Source organism: Pempheris klunzingeri, chromosome 23 (assembly GCF_042242105.1).
Source record: "Pempheris klunzingeri isolate RE-2024b chromosome 23, fPemKlu1.hap1, whole genome shotgun sequence".
Taxonomy (NCBI): Eukaryota; Metazoa; Chordata; class Actinopteri; order Acropomatiformes; family Pempheridae; genus Pempheris; species Pempheris klunzingeri.
This window is the reverse complement of record NC_092034.1, coordinates 8972522-8993775: the sequence shown is the minus strand read 5'-3', so window position 1 is coordinate 8993775 and position 21254 is coordinate 8972522. Positions and strand designations below refer to the sequence as shown.

Genomic DNA, 21254 nt, shown 5'->3' with positions numbered 1-21254 from the left:
GGTTAAGGAGGAACATTGGCATTGGGTTAATTTCGCCTTTCCAAGCAGATTTTCTGATCATGCAAATTCCATTGGAATCAACTGATTTCACTGTAGCTGAGTTGTTATGCATGCTTACTTACAAATACCGACCTAGTATGCATGTGGAGTTTTTAGTATTGAACAATCCCTGTCTCCTGGACGTGATCAACAACATGCAGAAAAGGTGAAGAATATGTCCTGGTGTGTTTCATTCTTCTTCCATTTCTCATATAATATAAGCAGTTCATTTTTCGGTTAATAGTGGTTTTGATTGGCTATAAAAGTAGAAGTATCCTTATAAGAATAGTCAATGCTCCCTTCGCCACAGTAGCCTCAACAAGATAAGACTCCTGCACAAATTGTTGCACAGTGACAGGCAGAAATAATGGAGGCATCACTTCAAGCTCAGTCCAGTTCTTGTTTGTGTCTGAGGACGAGACGCCGGCAGAGTAAAGCCTTCAAACGGCCACATGCACTGCTTCGAGAAATCAGGCAGCACACGAAAACAGAGGCTTGCTCTTGAAAACTGTCTGCCTTTGAAGGATCTTTATTCTCCGTTCCCCAGCTGCCAGAGATGTGTGTAACGGCTTAGACATACAATGGGTGCACCGTGGGTATGTGTCCACCGAGAGCCAGGCCCAGTAAATGAAAAGAGGGGCACACATAACCAGGAAGCGCCTAATTAATTGACAAGCAGATATTTCGGAATTTATAATCATCAAACAGACTTCATTTTGTTCCCCCACCACCATCCTCGCCAACCCATCTTCCCAGGCGACTTACTTAAGAGACTTATCTTATAAATACAGCCCTAATCAAAATAAATGACTAAAAGCTCTAAGGGAGTTGAAGGCTATACACATTTACATCAGAGGAACTGATGCAATTTAAATAGCCGCCTGTGTACTGACTCAAGGTTCAAATACAGAGAATCCTAACTTATGTAATACTTTGAATGGTTTTTTTTTGTTGCTCAGTTTGGCAGACCTATATTCATGACAGCCAAGTAGGAGAGACACGGCCTCCTTCTATGTGTGTGCTATGTTGAATTCCCTAAGCAGCATGCTCAGTTGGTGAGTGTGTCACATTTTACAGAATATTCTCATTATTTAATGTGTCACATGTTTTCTTCGCCTGTTTGAATGCACTTAATGCATGTGTTCTCTGCGTGTGCTGCTTCCTACACATCTACTGCTCCACATTTTTCCCCTTGTCGTGCTCTGGGTAGACATTTGTCACAAAAGGTAGCAGTGACTGATTTTAACAGCCACTAGCTTACAGGTTCTGTTATAACCAGTCGGTGATGTCTAGCTAAAGTGAAACGGGAAGATGGATGGATCATCAAGTTTCCCATCAGCCAGTTTTGATGGATATGTCGCTGCCACGAAGCCCACTCCAACTCTCAGTGTGTAAAAGTCCAAGCTCTCTGTTAATTTAAGCAGAAGCTGCTACAGAGATTTAACACTCAGGTTTCAGCTGCACTAAAGTCAAATTTAGGGTTTCTTTGGAGACTGCAGTGTTCACGGTATCTCTGCAGAGGCACAGAGTCTAACCGTAAATGTGACAACGTTTGCAGAGCTCCTGGAATCTCCTGTGCCTCGTGACACTGTTGCTAATCGAACTGAACCTGGCTGTGACATTTGGAGGCCTCTGCAGAGTTTAACTTTTGGACAGGAGTGCAGAGTGAAGGGTCGATATGGACCTTGCGTAGACCTTTTGCGGAGCCCCACACTCACGACACCAACAAGTTCTCATGCCCTTTCAGTGAAATGGGTCTTTTTTGTCAGTGCCTTCCACAGTCACCCCTTACGACCATTTTGGACTCTTTCCTATTTTGTGCTGCAACTTCTGCACAATAACGTCCATCGGGATAAATTAAGTTCTGTCAGTTTTTCAACAAAATATTACAGATTATATTTTATTATTAGAGGATATTATTATCAAGTATTGTGCAAAAAGTAAAAAAAAAAAAAATGCTTTCACTTTCGGACTCGCTGGTCCAAACCTCGCTTCATGTCAATCTGCATTCAGTCGGTTTTCACAAACAATGCTGATTGTCCGGCGAGTATACAACAGACCAACAACGCAGAATTTTAACAGCTTAATTCAGTTCTATAATTGCATCCCTGTGCCGACAACAAAAATTTGCAGTCTGTGCTGTTCCGTTCAAGTTGGCCTTGTTTGAGGATCTGATGCTAGCAGCATTTAGGAATAGATCAAGGCAGCAAAGACAGTGTGTGGTGGTGTAAGTGTGCATGTGTGTGTCTGAGAGATGGTATGTGTGCTCTGTGAGAGGTAAAATAATGACAGGCGAGAACGGATGGCTGGTGACGAGGAAAGCGCCTCATATTTTGTGCCTCAGGCTGGGCAGCTGTGAGAAACTTCTTCCCTCTTATCCCCTCTTCCCCTGGCTCCCCCCTCCACTCCCCCTTCCCCCCTCTGTGGCACTGTTTAAACAGAGGACAAAGGCGCCCTGAGTGATTTTCCTTTTCCGATCCCATACATGGCTGCTGGCACTTTCCTCTTCTGTATCTCCAGCTCGCAGCAAGAGGAGTGACGGAGTGAGTCATGGTGGTTTTAACGAGTGAATCTTTTGATTAATTTTAATGGCACTTTCTAACAAAATCATCTTCCACAAAGAGAAGTTTCCTGTCTATTATTACATGCTATCATGTTTTACTTTCACACGTGAAATGGCATCATGTTTGACAGTGAAAGATATTAACAGTAACTGCAGTTGCACATTTTGCACCCATTACTGTATGAGTCATGTCTTCTGGGAAGCCATGTTTAGACTTTAAACAGCATTGATACTGTGAAAAGGCTACCTGTGACTAAAGGTAAAGGTCTGTGGATATCTGTTTGCATGTGTGTGTGTGTGTGTGTGTGTGTGTGCGTGCATGTGTTTTCTTGTACTTGCTACATGGTGAGGACCAGACTACGCATTTTACCAGCAGAGTGTGGACATTTTTGGGAAGTGAGGACATTTGGTTCTCACAGCTTCAAAGGGCCATTTGAGGATGAAGACTTGGTTTTAAGGTTAAGGTTAAACTTATGTTTAGGGGTAAGGGTTGGGGTAATTTAACTGTGATGGTTAAGGTTAGGGTAAGGAATGCAATATGTCAATGAGGGTCCTCACAAAGATAGAAGTACAAATATGTGTGTATGTGTATGTGAGTGGTATGAGGCTGACTGTTTAAGCAGCCTACTTGACTATGAAAACTACAGTCAGCGCAGTAAATTCATGGACATATGGCAGATTTATATGCGACCAAGTCTGATGAAAACACACACTTTTATGAAAACGAGGGACACACACAACATGCACAAACACATAACATTTCTTTATACATTACTGGCATCCTCTGCTGCATCCTGGGACACCAGTTCAGACAAGAGTGAGAGCCAATTAAAGTTCTTTAATCTAGAAAAATGACTGCTTTTCTCTTTATGTACATGTATTGGACGGCTATCAACGGAGGGAGAGAAACGGCAGCTTGCGTGTTGCCGTCACACTTTCAGGTCATGCCAGTTGGCTTCTAAAACGTTTGACAGCGGTGAGATCCACACAGAGCAGGAACAAGAAAAAGAGCAGAAGGGGAGAACATGGCAGCCGAGGACTACCACTTCTACATCAAACGAATGTTGTCACAACAGAGCCACTGAGCCGCCCCTGTTAACTGTGACACCATTCAGCTGCTCGTCACACTGAGCGAGGCAAGGTGGAAACCTACTGTAAGTCAAGCAAGCACAGTGTTTATTAAATAAGAGAGCAGGAGAGGAGGGAGAGAGCGGCGATGCAACAGCGGCGGCAGCAAAGTGTGCATACTGTAGTGTTGTCAAATCTTCGTAAGTAGCATGGAAAGGCAGCATTTTCTCATCCCTCCATGAAATTGAATGTTGGGGAGGGAAATGAAGTGTGCCTTCCAATAACAGTAAAGGCAATCATTGAAGCCTGCACTTGAGAAATATAATATTGAGAGGCTGGCGCTGGAGTTTGAGTAGCGCTGAAAGAAACAACAAAAGTGATTATTTAGTGGTATTATTTTATGGTTGATACAGCATATTTCTATAATGTGAAGCTAAGGGAAGGCTGAGGTCAGCTGAAAAGGTAAGGCCAGACGGAGTCACTCTATATCATGAAAAGTGAGCGACTTTAAAAGTCTCTTGAAAAAAATGACAATCCTTTTGCAAAGAAAAGACTTTTGATAATTCAATAATTTACTCATAACATGAACATCAAAGTTGGCAAAAGAAGCACAGTTAAGTTTCTGTATGATCTTAAAAGTGTGTAATCATATCATTAAGTGCTATAAATGCTGCAGTCTGTGGAAAAACAGATTTGCATCCATATGTTGTTATTTTAGCTAACAGTATCAGATGGATCGGCAGAAGTTCTGTAAAATTTAAGGAAACAGCTAAATGATTAGCAGCCAGACTCTCGCCTGAAAGAACTGTTGTCTGTGACAGAAGGAAAACGGGAGGGAAAAAGGAGTAGGAGTGTCAGGACGACAGACCAAAAAGAAAGGCTGTCTCCTAGCGGACGCTGGCGTATAGGCCTGTCAGTCGTCATTGCGTGCCACTCTCCTTACTCGACATCGTGAAACTGAGGCAATATACCCCATGAAATATTCACCAAAGTTATCTTTGCTTAAAAAGGAGGGGAAAGCAAGGGGGAGGAAAGGAAATGTGCTGTGATAGATAGATAGGAGAGTACCCCAAATGCTCTTGATGTCAGATTTGCTTAGGCCTCTTTACAAGGGGGGACGTCAGGGGGGCCAGCAGGGGGGCCATTAAATGTTCACACAAATGTACCCCTAACAGCATGCTAGTCTCCAAAGAAAAAGCCCCCTAAAATACTCTACTAATTCTGCTGTTCTCTCTAAATACCCAAAGCATACTTTTGCTGGTACTGCTGACACAGTTCTTTTCCAAAACAGAGTGTAAAGACATTTCTTTACAGTATTGTCACTGTTGATACTGTTGACAACACTTTGATGCAGTTAGTTCTGTTATTGTGGGTAAATTATAGACTGTGCATTCATTGCTTTCAACCAATACACACATTGTACTGTATATTTAATGTTATTCAAATCAGTGATACATACAGGCAAATCCCAGTCTACACCAACTTTGAACACTGATGCCAAGTATAACAATCTGCCATCTTTTTATTGTGATAGTCAAGCTGGGACAATTATGTATGTGTCATTTTATAAGTCATAAAACACACAAATGCAAAGAATGGGAAGAAAATCAAGGCTGAAGAAATTTGATGAATGGGGTTTGCTGGACAAATCTCTTTCTCCTCAAATATTATTTACTGTAACTAAGGCCTGCAGTACTGTGGCAACCCTCTGTCAAGGCAAGGGAGGGCAGGTTAAAGTCACATGAAATTGGAGAAAAGACTGAATAATTAGCTCCTAATTAGGCTGTATGAGATGCAGTGATTCATTAGCAATGCTTGAAACAGAAAACACTGCTTTAGCTATCACTTTCGCGATGGCCTCTGTTGCTGGGATAATATGTGGGACAACATGTGGAATGAAAGTGTGGAATGAAAAAACGCCATTAGCCGCTGCAGCTATTGTGCAAGGCTTCAACATAACACAATCAGGCGCAGGCTTTTGTATCTGAGTGAAAAGGTCAAATCTGTCACCAGTCTTAATGTAGCACATTCTTTCATGCATTCTTTTCCTTATCATGTTTTTCAATTTAGGCATCTTAAGAAAATCAAAAAATGGTTTTACATATAAGTGATGTGAACATGTGTCTGGAACTAAGGGTGTAACAATTCCCCCGATACAAATCAGAAACCAATTTTAGCATTAAAGATGCGCCTACGTCAATATGCGGATCTTTGGATCGATCTAAATGTACCATGAACCACTCGGTGGCACGATTCTGAAGTTACGAATTGTTCGACCAGTTGAAGCTTTGCAGCCGAATTCTGCACAGCGTCCGCACTACTAAAAAGGAAAAAGGTCGACGTGAGTCCGACAAATGTCTAGGATTCCCTGGTCTTTTATGAAACATTTCTATTTGAAGGTAAACAGTGCAGCTTCAATAGAATTGGCTTATTTCAATTCGGAATGGAAAAAAAGTCTATATTAGACAAAGGTTAAGAACTGTATTAGATTGCATGGTATCACATCGCACCAAATGGAGCTGAATTGTTCCGTATTAAAATGCATCATGCCTGAATAGTATCATAGCCCAAGCGTGTCGGATCTTATAAGGGAGAGATACACACCCTTAGCTGGAACATAACGGATGTTGCAGCCATGCTTGATCAGACGGTGGAACAAAGAAGTATGGAAACTCAAATGCCTATGAGGGGTTGATGACCTCTTGAGAATCTAAGTGCCATACGGATGTGTGATACAGCAGTGCCATACAGCAGCTAACATGTCTCCAACAGCAAGAGAAGCAAATCTTAGGATTGCTTGATAAAAATGGTCATATCAACACTTTCACAACTGGTTTGTAGTTAGTAGTTTTGCATATAATGATAAACACCATCACACCAGCAGAGAGCTGTTGACATAAAAAATGTACAATAAAATGTAGCTTTTCATACAGAGATGACTGAATATCAACAGGAGAAAGAAAACTGCTCCATAAAAAACAACAGTAGTAGAGTAAAAAAGCGCATCTGACGCTGTGCCACATCACCTTTAAACCGTTTCTATAAGAGTGCACTGAACAACAAGCAGCCTATCCTCATCTAGACATACAAGAAAGCGCTTTTGTGGCCTACAAATGGTCACATTTAAAAAGGTACAATGACAGTTTGAAGGATGCCGTCAGACAAGCAAGCTTTTCAGTGCCTTTCAGCACCTACTTCCTCTTTAGCCATGGCCGTGAAAAAATAAAATACAAACCGATACGGGACTTAAAAAAGGGGTCATATTCTGACACATCCTTCAAAACTTTCAGTGCCTACTTGCTTGAAATGTGACTGGATACTAGTTAAAGGTAAAGATTGAATTGTTGAATGCAAAGAGAACTCAAGGAAAGAAAACATTTCATATGTATACTTATGCACACTTATTTCCTGATCTTTATGTTGTTGACTTCCTCAGCTAGGGCTGTAAATAAAGCATTACAGTAATGAACCCTGCTAGCAATGAAAGTGTTTACCTGTAACAGAAAAGGTATCACTCCAACAATAATTCTAAAATGGTGTTGGTGATATTTCTAAGGCTGGCAGCAAAATTCAGACCACTGTTAACAACAATAATCCAAATAAAATCGTTCCATTTCCAAGTCTATATGTATCTCAGTGGTGTTTTCATGAAGCGGGGGGCAGGAGTTTGCCTTATAATTCCCATTCTATGTTGGAGCTACACTAAGAGAAGCCAGGCGGATGGTGAAATCTAATCTGAACTCCAGTGTTTTTTGTCTATGGAAATGACGAGCTTCTTATCGGCAGAGTGGGTTATTTGAGCAGATCCTCGCTGTGGCTTAGCGAAGGGACTCAATCACTGCTGCCCAGCGATAGGCCTTACTTTCGTCCTCTCCCTCTCTCATCTTTTTATCTGGAGGAGCGGAAATGAAAGGATGGTATCTGGTACTCGCCACATCCTCAGTTCAGGAGATGGAGAGAGGCACGGACATTTTCTTTTAGGCTTTTAGCTGTCAGATGAAAACATGCAGTTTATAAACCTGCGTTCACAAAAGAAATATGTCTGCAGTTTAGGGACTCTAAATTAACACAGACTGAAGAAAGGAAGGTATTATTTGTGCTGTGGCTGTCCAGATAGGATAGAACCGTGAGATAAATCTAATCACACCTTGGTAACTAGAAGAACATCACTGCGCCAAGACACCAGCAGCTACATTTACAAACCTGTAATGAGTAATCAAACTTTTTCACATTTCATTTAAAGAAATGAAATATTTCCTTACTTTGCGCTTTGTTGTCTAGGTTTTCTCTGCCGCTACATCGTTTCTGGATGTTATTGCACACAGTCAGTGAAGATACTAGCGTTTTCCTATTTATGTCTATCTAGCCAGCGTTTGGAAGCTGTTTTTAAACAGCACGTGGAAAGGTTTTGGGTATGGATCAAAGCAAAAGCAAAGCTCGGTCACAGAGCATTTATATAGTCAATTAATTTCAAGGGTATTGCTGAAATCATTGGATTCATCCACTGAAGCAAAGTAGATTTGTACAGCAACTTTGGTGAACTTTGGCATGCAAATTCACGCTGTTTTGCCAACTGCGAGCTGTCTTCACAGTGTCCTTTGAGCCAACAGATAAAGACAAAGTGCAAACTGGTGGAGACTATTGTATTGGCTGGATCAAGCTAGAATTATGCTTCTGCAAATATACACATAAAAGTCTCGGCCCATTCTGTGGTCTACACAGACAGAGGCATTATGGTATGGTATGGCAGCAGGTTGCAGAGGGTTGTTGAGGACCATGAAATTAATTAGATTTCATCCTCTGGGTGCCATGGATGTATGTACCAAATGTCAAGCCAATCCATCCAACAGTTGTTGACATATTTCAGTATGGAGCAAAGTGGTGGACCAACAGACTGACCGAATTTTACATAGGACACCCCTGCACATTCGTAGAGGCGTATGTTTTAGCATTCACAGGACCCGCAAATAGTCACTACTGAATGTCACCTAGGTTCCGGGACCCCCGAGTCAATGAAATCTCTGTGCCAATTTCAGGTGTAACTGGAATCTAACCCAAAGAATAAATCAGAGAAGGAGCGAGTGAAGACAGCAGTTGGCTAGAAGAAATGGAAAAATGGAAATGAAGAATGATATTGCTCACCTTGACACTGTCTCCGTTTATTAGGATGTCCCAGAGTGTGTGTCGAAACTTGGTGAGATCCATCTGATGACCTCCTCCCAACAAAGCCTGGGGGTAGGGGGGGTAAAAGTCATCTTAGATTATTCTTTAATCAAAGTATGATTAAGACAGTGACTGAGCAGATGATAACAATAGGTTTTATAATCAAATAACATACAAACGCATTAGTGTATGAGTCAAACATGGGTCCAAAATTTGTCTACAACCTCTGTATCTTAACAGGCACTCAACACAGAACACTTTCTCTTCTCTTGTAAATTCTTAATACTGCCTACAGTAATACACAACCTGCATCATGAGTGTACACATCTCCTAAATAGCACGTATACACAATTGACACATATCTTGGGATGCACACAAGCTCGCAATCTCACATCTATTGCAGAGTGCCTGCTCGCCCCACAGGTATGGGCTCATAAAAAGTGCATTACATAACAGATAATAAACTGCACACCATCCATCTCCCATTCAGCTCACCTCCCAATAATCCCTGCTGCCATATCTGCTTATCTATTCAAGTCACTCTCTCATTAAATCAGCTTTTACAGTCAAACGGAAGAAGTTTACTGCTTATAGAAGTCAAATACCATTAATCACAGAGAAGGCAGTAGTTATACAGATAAACTGCATGTTTTAATTCACTTGAGGACAAACACATCATTCCTCCTATCTGAATAAACTCCTGCAGAAAAAAAAAGGGGGAAAATTGACAAGCAAATTAATCTGCTGTCTTTTGCCCGCTGAAATGGAAGTCAGTGAGGCGGTGCGTACCAGTGGATGCCCATCAGTCACAGGACCTTGTGCAAGGCCTGAAAAAGCCGAATGAGATGCTGCTGCACATTGGGAGGTAAAGGATGGGGACGGAGGGGTGGTAGGTGGTGCAGCTTTCAGTGTTTATTCATCTGAAACAGTGTCCCCCTGGAAGCCATTTTGGCAGCTATGTATCACAGCAGGCACTGACCTTTAGATACTATGCACAATTAAGCTAAGCTAATAAACACGACTGCGGATCTGGACATTTGGACTGGAAGGCAGGTGCTGTGAAAAGTTCTTTTGTGCTTAGGTAGCCTTTTCAAAGCCAAACTGAAATGTGTTTGTTTGAAAATGCATGCAAATTGTGCCGTGTGCACTGAGAGGAAATGAGCTGAATGAGAGTTTTGTTTGAGGCTGAAGTTCACAGTTTGTTTTGCAGTATTCAGTCTTATCTTTTGTTACCGGTGACATGCTCTTTGAATCTTCTGCTCAACCTTTGTTAAGGAATACGCAACTAATGTAGCAGCCTGATTGGTTGGATTCTGTCGTAGAATTTAAACAATTAGTCCATTATTCCATTAGTCGATGGACAGATGTGTTGACTCAGACTCATGGTCCAAGCAATCTTCATATTTCTTTCGTCTGTTTTACACGCAATCTTGCTTGCTTGGCCAACAGTTAAAAAAAGTAAAGATGACTGTGGAACTAATCTGAACCTTTTCAACTCCCTCTGTGTACAACTGTAATGAGCTTCAACCTTGTCCCTGTTAATTTACTGAAATATTAAAAACAAAACTAAATCGGGCTGACAACAAGGGAACAAGGTGTTGTTCGCAGACCAAAATGCTGCAGTTGTGTGTAAAAAAAGAAAGAGAGAGAGAGAAATTGCTAATGTAGATTTAAGTGATACTATATACATTCTTGTGGTTAAACTGCACACTAAGCATGCATCACGTTTATGGAGCAGTATGCATTGTCTGCAAACTGTATTCGCAGTTTATGAGAGATTTGACTCCTGTTCGCGAAAAAGTTTTAACAAATAAACTCTACGGTTGATTCAGTCAAACAAACATGAGGGATGATAAAACAGTATGCAAAGATATTGCCTTACAAAGAGAGAGAGAGAGAGAAAGAGGGGAGAGGAGAGGAAAGATCAAATAACATTGTTACATTCAGCGTTATGTTATTTGATAGATCCAGCTGGTCCCAGAAGCACAGTTCTACAAATACCACTTATATCCACCTGGCTAGAGAATATTGGGTTTCTAGTCTGAGTTATGAAATGCATCACCTTGCAAATATGTGGAAACAGCACAAACAAAAAGATGAGACATTTATTACCACAAACCCACACAAGTGAAAATATTACCACTCCCACACAATATTAGAGCACATACAGTATATGCGCACATGCTGAATGTATACATGAGCAGATAGTCACATATGTAATAAAGCTGCCAGCTACTGAGAATCACTTTGCTTCATCCAAGCGTCCCTGTCACTCAATTTGGGTCTCTTATCCTTCGCTCAGTCAAGTATCCGGCGACAAATACAGCAGCACAGCAGGTTGTTCAGACAGAAAAGTACTTTCCTTTTCAGGCCCTTTGACGGACGAGGATGGAAACATCCACCAAAATAATAGTCAGAGTCAGAGGCAGATTTCCCAAGGTAACAAGACCACTGGTCATCTCAGCTGATACTGAACGGTACATACAATCCCCTGAGTCAAAAGGTCCAATATGAAGCCCCGATGGTTTTCAATGAAACCTTCCCTGGTAATTTCAGCTAGGACCGTTCTAGAAGCAGTTAGACACAAATCTCAGGTTTCATTTGGTGATCAGAGATTATTCAGGCACTTGGAGTGATTGCTTTGCACTGCTCTGCGGAATTACGGTATTCTTCCACCCCAGCAGTGGGAGCAATGTATTTCAGGCTACAAGAAATTACTTTAGTAATGTGAAAAAAATGGAGGTCCTAAAGAAGTCCAAGGAGGGAGAGGGAGAATCGGGGAAACATGATCCCAGATAACTGAGGGAAGAGATGACAGGCTATTTGCAGACAACTTATTAAAATGTAACTGGTACAAGTGAGCTTTTCGTAAACTAAATGATTGTTTACAGTAATTGTGACTTAAGCATCAATTGATACATCCCTGAAGCTGATAAGCCACGTAATAATCTTGCAATGTAGCAGCCTGATTAGGCCACCTGAGGCACAGTAATTAGGTAAAGCAAAATCAAACTTAATACACTAAAGCTTTTTGGCTAACTTCACTAAGATCTGCAGAGGCAAATACTGATGCAGTTGAGCTTTCAGCTTATACCTGTCATTTCTTTGCTTATTCAAAGTGCCGCTTTTACATATCTTAATGTTCTGTGTGTCACTGGAAGTCACAATATAATTATGTGTTTTTAGACTTAACTACCAAGAGATTTGGCTTGGACCACAGGAGTAACTGCTTTTCAGGTAACAGCCTCGTTTTCTGGCAAATCTTTCACGTGTGTAACACATGTACCAACGCAGAACGGTTTGAAAATAAGTAGTTCAATAGATGAATTAATAAAACAGCTGGAAAATAAGGGCTTTTCCAAGTTCTTCAACTGAATATCTTTGTGTTTGGAGCTGTTAGTCAGACTAAACAAGCAATGTGACGACATTACCCTACGTTCAGGAGAGCTATTTTCCAACACACTGTAAGCAAAATGATTCATGGATTGACTGCATACAGAATTTGGCCGATACATGAAGATGAAATGTCTCAATACTTTCCGTCAAATCATTTATCTAAACATCATATTCACACAGTTGTACTTTGGAAACATTCAAGTGAAACTAATAAGCCTATTAAGGAAATAAATCACAGTGTAAACATGTTGCTTATGTAGCATATTAGGAATAAGTCTACTACAGCTGTTACGATCAGCAACAATTTTCATAATGATTTCATAATTGGTAGTATCTGATGCAAAAAAAAATGGCAATTTAACTGTTTTCATCCTCTCAAATGTGAATATGATTGTAAACTGAACATCTTTGAGTTGATTTGACAAAACAAGACATCTGTTGCATGGCCTCTTTGAGCTTATGGGGGTATTTTTCTTTATTTGCTGACTTCTTACACTAAAAATTTTATCAAGATAATTACCAGTAGATTAGTAAATAATGCAAATAGCCCAAAGGTTTACACTGTGCCATGAAACCTGAAGGTTTAAGACTACAGATGAGTATGCTTCAAAAATGACAGTGGTTGTCATCATCAGCTCTAGATTCATTTAAAAAGCCCACCTATGATCAGAGTTACACCAGCGAAGCTCGATTTCAGCCTTTAATGATGTAAAAAAAAAAAAAATGCAGGTGTTGTTAGTTTCTTTAATCATGCTAATGAACAGTGCCTCTTTTTTCAATATAAAAGCAAGAAGACAGGAAGATGGATCGATTTAAAGCATTGCATCAGTCTATATTTTTCTCAGTATCCAGGCCCAGGGAACATTTCATAAAGGCCATAGGGTCGGCTTATCACGGAGCTAAATGCCAATGTAATTATTAGTGTCTGGAGATAGTGGAAAGGGAAGCACATCCTGCGGCAGTACACCATATTTAATTAATGAATGTCACTCTGTAGAGGGAGTGAGGGGAGTGCGTGAGAAAAGAAAGAAGCAAGGGAGGGAGGGAGGGAGAGAGAGGGAGTCAGAGTGACAACAATACTGATCCTGACTTAAGTGCACAGGCACACAGCCACGCCTGGTACATGTAGAAATGCACTCTGTAACAAACACAGGAGACTGAGATTATGGCAAAGCATGGAAGCATGAGTATAATCAGGTTCTTAGTTTAACCCTTGTTATAAAACATGCAACTATAGAGATACAGGAAAGTACATTGAGTGATTTCACAACCCTGCCTCCTAAACCCTGCAGCTAAACACTGTGGCTATGTCTGTACTAGCTCCTATCTGTACACGCAAGTAAAATATTTCTCTGTATTTTCAGTGTTAACTCTTTAACCAGCACTTCTGCAAAACCTAGAAAACCACACAGTACGGAGTGGTAAAGACCACGCACCACAGACGATGCTCACTCCGGTGCACAGAATTGCCACCTGCGAGTGTGGGTGCGTTTTGACCAACAACACAATGATAACATGGTTGGTTCGCAGCGGCACAGTTAAGCGGCAAATCAACTGCAGTCCCAGTTTTCAGAAGACGAGTGAATCAGTGAAACTCATCATCCTCCAGACTGTTACGCCGGCAAACATCCGAGCAGATGTGCTCCTCAGCAGCAGCAGTAACACACTGCTTTGTGTTTAACATGTCTAACGGTGATGCTGCAATTTAAGCAGACTGCGTTTTACCTGTGCAGGGAACCTGTGAGTGGAAAAACTGTGCTTGGCATGCCCAGGATACCTAACAACAACCAAAATAAACACATTGCTTTGAAGGCATTTAATGGCATCACAAGTACTAAAGGGAAAAAAAAATTGAATTTGTCATATTTTCGGGGATGTGTCAAAAAGTGTCCATGCAGAACGTATCAGTGCGATGTTCACTGACAATGCATTTCATTTGTTTTCCTACAATATCAATAGCAACTGAAGCATTATTTTAGTCTTTTGTAGTTATGTTGAGGTTAGGGAAAGTTCAGGGTCCACTACTACTTGAGACATGTGTTTACTGGATTAGCATTTAACTAAAACTATGATTTTTTTCCCCCAATCTTAAAATAAACCTAAACACAGGCATAACTGAAAATGTAATCTCCGGTCTCTGGTGTCAAGGTCCTCACAATCACCTGCTACAGTCACGGTTTTGTCAAATTATAAAAGTAGCACCTCCTACTGAAAACCAAACGTAGCAAGGGAACATATATTAGGCAGCAGTAACATTTCCCACCACAATATAATTGGAAAAACAAATTAGCATTATATCAACACCATTTGTGGGAGACACAGTTGAAATGGTTGTATTGGAGCGTAATTCTTGGGAGGAAATCATTTCCAATTATGGAATTCTGCTCGTCGCCTTTCATGCGTGATTGACAGCTTCATTAATTAGCCAGTTAGACGCGAATGGGGATAAACATAATGGCGAAAGAATGGCGTGGCGAAGAAATATTACAATTGTAGTTTGTCATTTGGCTGGATTTGTGCCCATAGAAAGCAACTAGTTCTGAGTGACATCTTCAAACGATTTGCGTATGCGTAGCACATTTCAGCCAGGCATCGAAGCCAACTGGGTTTGATGAACAAGAACAGATACAGGACTGTGTTCATTTATATGACCACAGCGAGGGTTTGCCTGAAATGAACACTGAGCCGACCTCATGCTTGGAAACTTTCTATGAGAGTTCAGTTGGCCAAAGGGAAGCAAAGTCTTGTGAATTTGAATGAAGATCAAGAATTCCGTGCTATGCTAACGCTAATCCTTGTCCAGTGACTGCCAGTTAGTTTCAGCCTCACCTTCCTGCTTGTGGTGGATCTACAAGCCCAGACTGCAGCCAGCCTCCTCACTGCAGAAGGAATTCTGCTGACAATCATGCACGCAAGAATACCTTCAAACATTTTGGCCTTTCCAGTGAGGAACGTTTTCTGTGGCATCTAACCCAAGCTTAGTGAAATAAATACAGAGACAAGAGAGGTGCACAGCGCTGTTCAGTAACACAAGTCTGAGTCCCGTCTTACTTTGGTGAAGGTCAGAAGGGTCGAGTGTCCTGTCTCTTTGCTTTTCCTGCTGTCAGGGAGTATGAACACAACAGGCAGCTTGTCACAGACGACGCAAGCCACCACAATGCCCCCATGCTTCTTTTTTTTGCTCCTTGCCCCCACCCCACCCCCTCAATCACAACCCCCCTATCTTGGAGTGCTACTTGAGTCATGACTACACCTGGGACCCCCTCGCCTCGGTGCCATTTCTGTCATTGGATCAGCTGCTGACTCCAGCCTTATATCCCCTGTCTTTTGTTCTCTGCCCACGTATTAACTCTGCACTGCCTGGAGAACAGAGAAGGAGTTGAGGCAGCTATGAAAAAAGAAAATAGATCAAGGCCCTGGAAAGCTGCAAAAAAAGATGTCTCTAAATGTTTCTTATGCAACAATTTCTATCCCTCTCACACATTTCTTCTGAAGGCGACACTCCTCGGCAAACAGAAGTGGGTATTCTTGTTTGGAAACAATAGCAGGCGTGCTTCTAAGGCAACTGTTAAGCTATTGCAAAGCAGATGCTTTTTTCTCTCGCCAATCAATTTAACACCTACACCTCCCCTCTCCTCCTTCATGCTGGCTTTGGCTCATCAGTTTTAAATGGCACAAGGCATTCTTGCATTGTTCTTTTGACTTACTCAGAGGACATGAAATGTCTCTGCTGAAGTAACAGCCCTATCAAGCCTTAATCACCAATAGGTTGGGTCAGCACAGACAAAAAGAGTACTGCACTGAAAAAGAACATATTACAGAAAACAATAACACATTGTTGCAGTATGTGAAGACTGACTACTTTCTTATATTTTTGTAGAGGCAATTATATTTCAGAGTCTGTAAAAACAGGATGAAGATTTGGAAACATTTTTTTCCCCCTTCTGAATCTTGCGCTAGACAGAATTGCAAGGGAAAAAGCCATCTGTGTCTGACTCTTATCCCTGGCTTCTCCAGAGCCTGGATGAGCCTGAGCCAGCAAATGTCAGTCGGATAAAGACCAAGCCTGACAGACAGACACAGGAGTTTTGTCATTCCGTGTGTCATCCCTTTGCTAGCAAGCCCAATCTTTGCCGGTCTCAAAAGCCCCGAGATGATGGGGGGAAGGAAACATTCTCAGGGTGAACGTCAGGTTGTGTAACTCCTCCAAGTGCCACAATAGCTGGAACGTTGAGGACGTGCACTATTCTGGTGCCCCTGCGGCCTTTGAGAGCTTTCATTATTGTCTTATGTGCTGTGCTGCGGGGTCACCATGGAAACACAAAACACATCAACTGCTTCTCCACAAAGGATATGAGGTTCTTCAACAAGATGTTCTTCCAGAAACCAGTGGTCTGTCTGGGGTCAGAGGATATTGGATGTGACTTGATATTTGAAAATAAAAAGCACAACTCTGCAATTCATCTATAAACAAATGCACCTCAGGCTCTATTATTTGCCAGATGTGTGACAATAAGCATATGGCGATACTGTGGGCCTGGGTAATCAGACATTATTGTTCATTGACTTTCAGGAGATCATATCATTTATCATCTTTGAACAAAATCTTCAAGATTATTTTGGGCAAAAAACTAACATGAGTTGCTCAAGTATTACTTTGACATGTTTTAGGGAGTTTTGCTGATCTTTGGAACATAATTCACAGCATTAAACATTAGTTTTATTTGTTTCTTTTTATGTGGAAGCGTGTACATTTTATATTTATATATATATATATATATATATATATATATATATACACACACACACACTAATCGTGATCAACATTTTTTAGCAATAGCCATTAAATGTATTTGCATATGTAATGCACTTCATATATTATTTTTCATCCCTACACTGGATTGAATGTGTCTTCACACACCAGGGATTCACTGAAAACCCCTCAATATGCAATGCAGCATTAAAGTTTTTAATTTTATATCAGCCTTGTGATTTACTGTTCAATCTCAGCTAATCAAAGCTGTATCAAGTTACTACTAATGCCCAGCCAGCATTTTCTGCTGCAGCTGCTTCGCATTAAAAGCGCTCAATCGGCGAAGCGGTCACACTTAAAACATTTATTTATGTATGTGTTGCTGTTCATCAGAAACACACCCACGAAATAAGACAGCAGTCATATATGGCAACAGGCTGCACACGTAACCACAAGTTTAAACCGGGACTGAAATCTTAAGGATTACGCATTTAGTATCATGATACTGACTTTAACTGCATCGCCCAACATACTGTAAAAAGAAATGCATGAACATAAAATAAGCTGATAATCTTTTTTTCTGTCATTAGCATAATTTAATAATCTAATCATAATCCTCTAAAATGTTCCTGAAATGTTAGGAGGGTATTTAGAGACTGCTCCCACCGCTAAAACATCCTCTCTGTTCGTGTTATACAGTATAAGATGACTGATCAATGCATTCACCTGGGAGGCACTAGCATAGATTGTCCCAGAGGAAACCGATGTCTATTCTCTGTGGACGCTGCTCATTGCACAGCGTGTACCCTGTTCTTGGGAGCTGCAGTTACACGGGTGCAACATCAATAGTGTTTGTCAAGTGGTTAAAGCTGATAAGAATACAAATGATTGCCTTGAGCTTGCTTTAAGGCTGGTTTGTCAGTACAGCTTGTAAGACAGAATTTTCAGCGATGGAGTCAAAGTGGTACAAACACAGCTGTGTGATTCAACTTTCTTAAGTCTGACACTGCACCTGTGTTTTTTACTCATCACATTTTTTCCCCCCATTATTTCCCTATTTTGGGGGGGGATGCTCGTAAAATCATACATTTTTAGTCAAGAAAAGAACTTGTAAATAAGAAAAACAGACATTCAGATAGAAAAGACACCTCTGTGAGGACTTGTTGAAGCAGCATAAAACGATGCCTCTTCATTTTGCTCCTTCCCTTTCTTTGCCTTTGACCTCCCACTGGTTCCATTACTCGTGGCAGCCGCGCAACCTCGAGCGCTTCCAATCACGACAGTTACGTAACAAAAGACGAGGACAGGGAAGATTAGAGGTGCAGTGGAAGAGGCCAAGGCAAGAGATTGAGGAGTATCAGGTAATAATAATAAATAATAATATATAAAAAACTTTTTTTTAAAAAGTCTTCCACAGTTACAACCCAAATCTTTTCTGGTACCCCTCCTCCGCCTCCCCTCACTGTCCTCCTGTCTGAAAAGAACATGACACATTACAGCGTTTTTTTAGCAGGTCAGTTTTCTCTACCTCAGCTCTACAAACTGCATATCACTCCACCTCTGGTTTCAGCCTGTCATTTCGCATTATATAACTTGAAAGCACTCCAGCTGGGAAGCAAAAACATGACGCGTGTGATGGGAGATGATGAATGGTACTGAGGGGGGAAAAGGCCCAGACAACCCCTTTTTTTCCCCCCATCAGCCCAGCTAGCCTCATATAACCAGGAGGCTTTCAACACTAGACTATAATCTTTTTGGAATACAGAAAATGATATGCAAAACCTGTGTATGGCTGCCAGTGTCTACTACCATGACTCTGCTCGCCTGCACATACCTAATTCTACCATCTAAGTTATTCAGATCATGCACTGTAAGCTGCCAATGGTTTACCTTAACTACTATGTAATCCACAAGCAAACACAGCGTGGAACAGCAAGCCTGGGCATACTCTGTGAAGTAACATCATGGCCTACATCCATACAGTCAGTTCAGTAAGACTGGAATCCTAAGTACAGCTTAGGTCTGCAGATATCAAACTTCTAGGTTGCTCTCAGTGACGCAAGAGGATTCATCACTCCAAAAAAAGGCATTTCATAAAGTTGAATACAGACGGTAAAAAAAAAAAAAAGCCCCACTCTTATAGTCCAATCCACACACACATTAAATCCCAGAATCACTGCAAGCTTACGAAACCTCCCTACAAATGCATGAAAAAGGAAATTCTTGGAGGCAGACGAGAATTGTTCATTTCTGTGGAGGAGGGATCTCTCCCTTTTTTTTGAGAGAGCGAGGCAGGAAAGCAGCACCAGAGGCCCAGCCCATGACAAAACAAAGAGATTAAATGACCTGTGAATGTGACTTTCCATTTTTTTCCACTAGCTCGCACTCAACTTAGAGACCTGCTGCCCCCTTCTGGACACTGGTGGGACACCATAAAGCAGGATGTAGTGTAATGCCTGCCTTCCTATTCACATGGCAGTGTTTTAAATTCTAACCTTAGAGTCTTTTGGGTTGATTAAAGGTGTAGCAATTACAGTCAGGGTTATATCTGGACTCTGGGTGTAATGGGCCGTTTATACACTACAATGTACTGGAAGTTTAAAGACATTATACTGTAAACAGCACATTTCAAAAGCCGGCACACTGATTCGATATGTACCACTACATCTCCCTCTTCATTCAGTCAAGATTTTAATTATTGCGTTTGAAATCTGAAATCTGCCCTCTTGATATACAATACAGAAACAGAATGCAAATATGCAGACCCCCCTCTGAAGTGAGATTTCAGTGCTGGCGAGGGCCAAATGTCAACCAGCCCAAACAGATGGTGTGAAGAGCCGGGCTGAGTGGCTGACCTTGCTTGGTAGTGACTCGGGGTGGGAGGGCAACGCGAGGCGCCGGGTGTTTGTTTTTTCATGTATCAGTGGATGTTGTGAACATCAAGAGAGCTCAGTGCTGTTGCCAAGATGGAAAGGTGAAGTCACGTCAGGCCGGCTTGCTTTGCAGGTGCTTTCTGGCTCGGTGGGATGCTGTCGGTATTAAAAAAAACAAAACAAGAAAGGCTCCAAATCCTCACATTGGGTGAGCCAAAACCACTGAGGACACTTGTCATTTGAATTCACTTAAAGCGCTACATGATTATCAAAATAGTTGCTGTACATTTTTAACAATTGATAGTGTATTTCATCTGAATTCATGATGACGGTTTTAGAGGCAATTCTGTTTGTTTGAAGTTTTCCATAACACTGAGTTTCATAGTTCCCATCCCCATCTTCTGATGATCGTGTGATATGATTAACAGCCCCTTACCAGCTAATAAATCGACATTAAAGTCACATTGTTATCTCTCTGACATCGTTATAATAAGCCCAAAGTCTAAAGTTTGAATGAGAATAGAAAACAACTTCAATGCCATTTCCTTTTATGTAAAGTACTGAAAAATTGTACATTCAGTCTAGTGGTGCTGTACCATACAGGATTCCTTAGGAAGGTAGTCATAGATGCCAAAGACTTCATTATAATAAGATCTTTCCCCTTTGTCCATGCACCACTACCTCCCAACTACACTGTTTTCATTTCTGGCTTGTTACCAACTAAGGACAGCTCTTCTACTGTATATAGGAACCCCTGGGGTATAGCAAATATTATTACACTATGAAACAAGTAGGATTTTCATACCTACTTGCAAGCTGTTATGGGGAATTCCCAACCTTGTATGCACATACAGCAACGTTTTTCATCTACACACTTTCACTAAAAAAGTTTTTTTATCACCACCAAGAGGTGCTTGAACACCAAAGGTTGACTTTTTTTTTCTTAAATCAGGGGATTTCTTTCGTTTTTCTGTTCAAAAGCAAAAGAAAAACATATTCTATATTCAGTCTCTCTCTGTTTCTGGTAGACTGAGTCTGGGGCTTTGAAGGGAGGCGGGTGGGTAGATGGATAAGTGAAATTCACCTCTGCACAAATGCCTATTTCTTGAGAGAAGGCAATTTCCTCCGGCTCTGTTCACCAGCACACAGCTACAGTCCGAGCTTGGTCACACATCAGTGCTCCTGAGAATGTATTGTCCTATGGTTAATGCCAGAAGAGAGGACAGTCCTCTCTTTGCAAGATTTTGCTAAGAGCTGATTTAGTGCAAATATTTCGGTTTGAGTATTGAAATGATATCTGTTCAGGTCTCTATGCTGCTTAACGTAGTGAAAAAAGGAGACAACTCGACAAGAATGGCTCTATTTTTTGACAACGACAAGACATTCTCCTTGGATAACT

General features: G+C 41.2%; 1 protein-coding gene across 1 annotated transcript in view; it reads right to left on the bottom strand.

The window, feature by feature from the left end:
• Positions 1–21254, bottom strand: part of LOC139222900 (glucosidase 2 subunit beta-like) — a 112163-nt gene that overhangs the window by 67463 nt on the left and 23446 nt on the right. The window contains exon 9 of the mRNA XM_070854804.1: positions 8813–8899. Coding sequence (XP_070710905.1) covers positions 8813–8899 — 87 coding nt within the window. The remainder of the gene's footprint in view (positions 1–8812; positions 8900–21254) is intronic.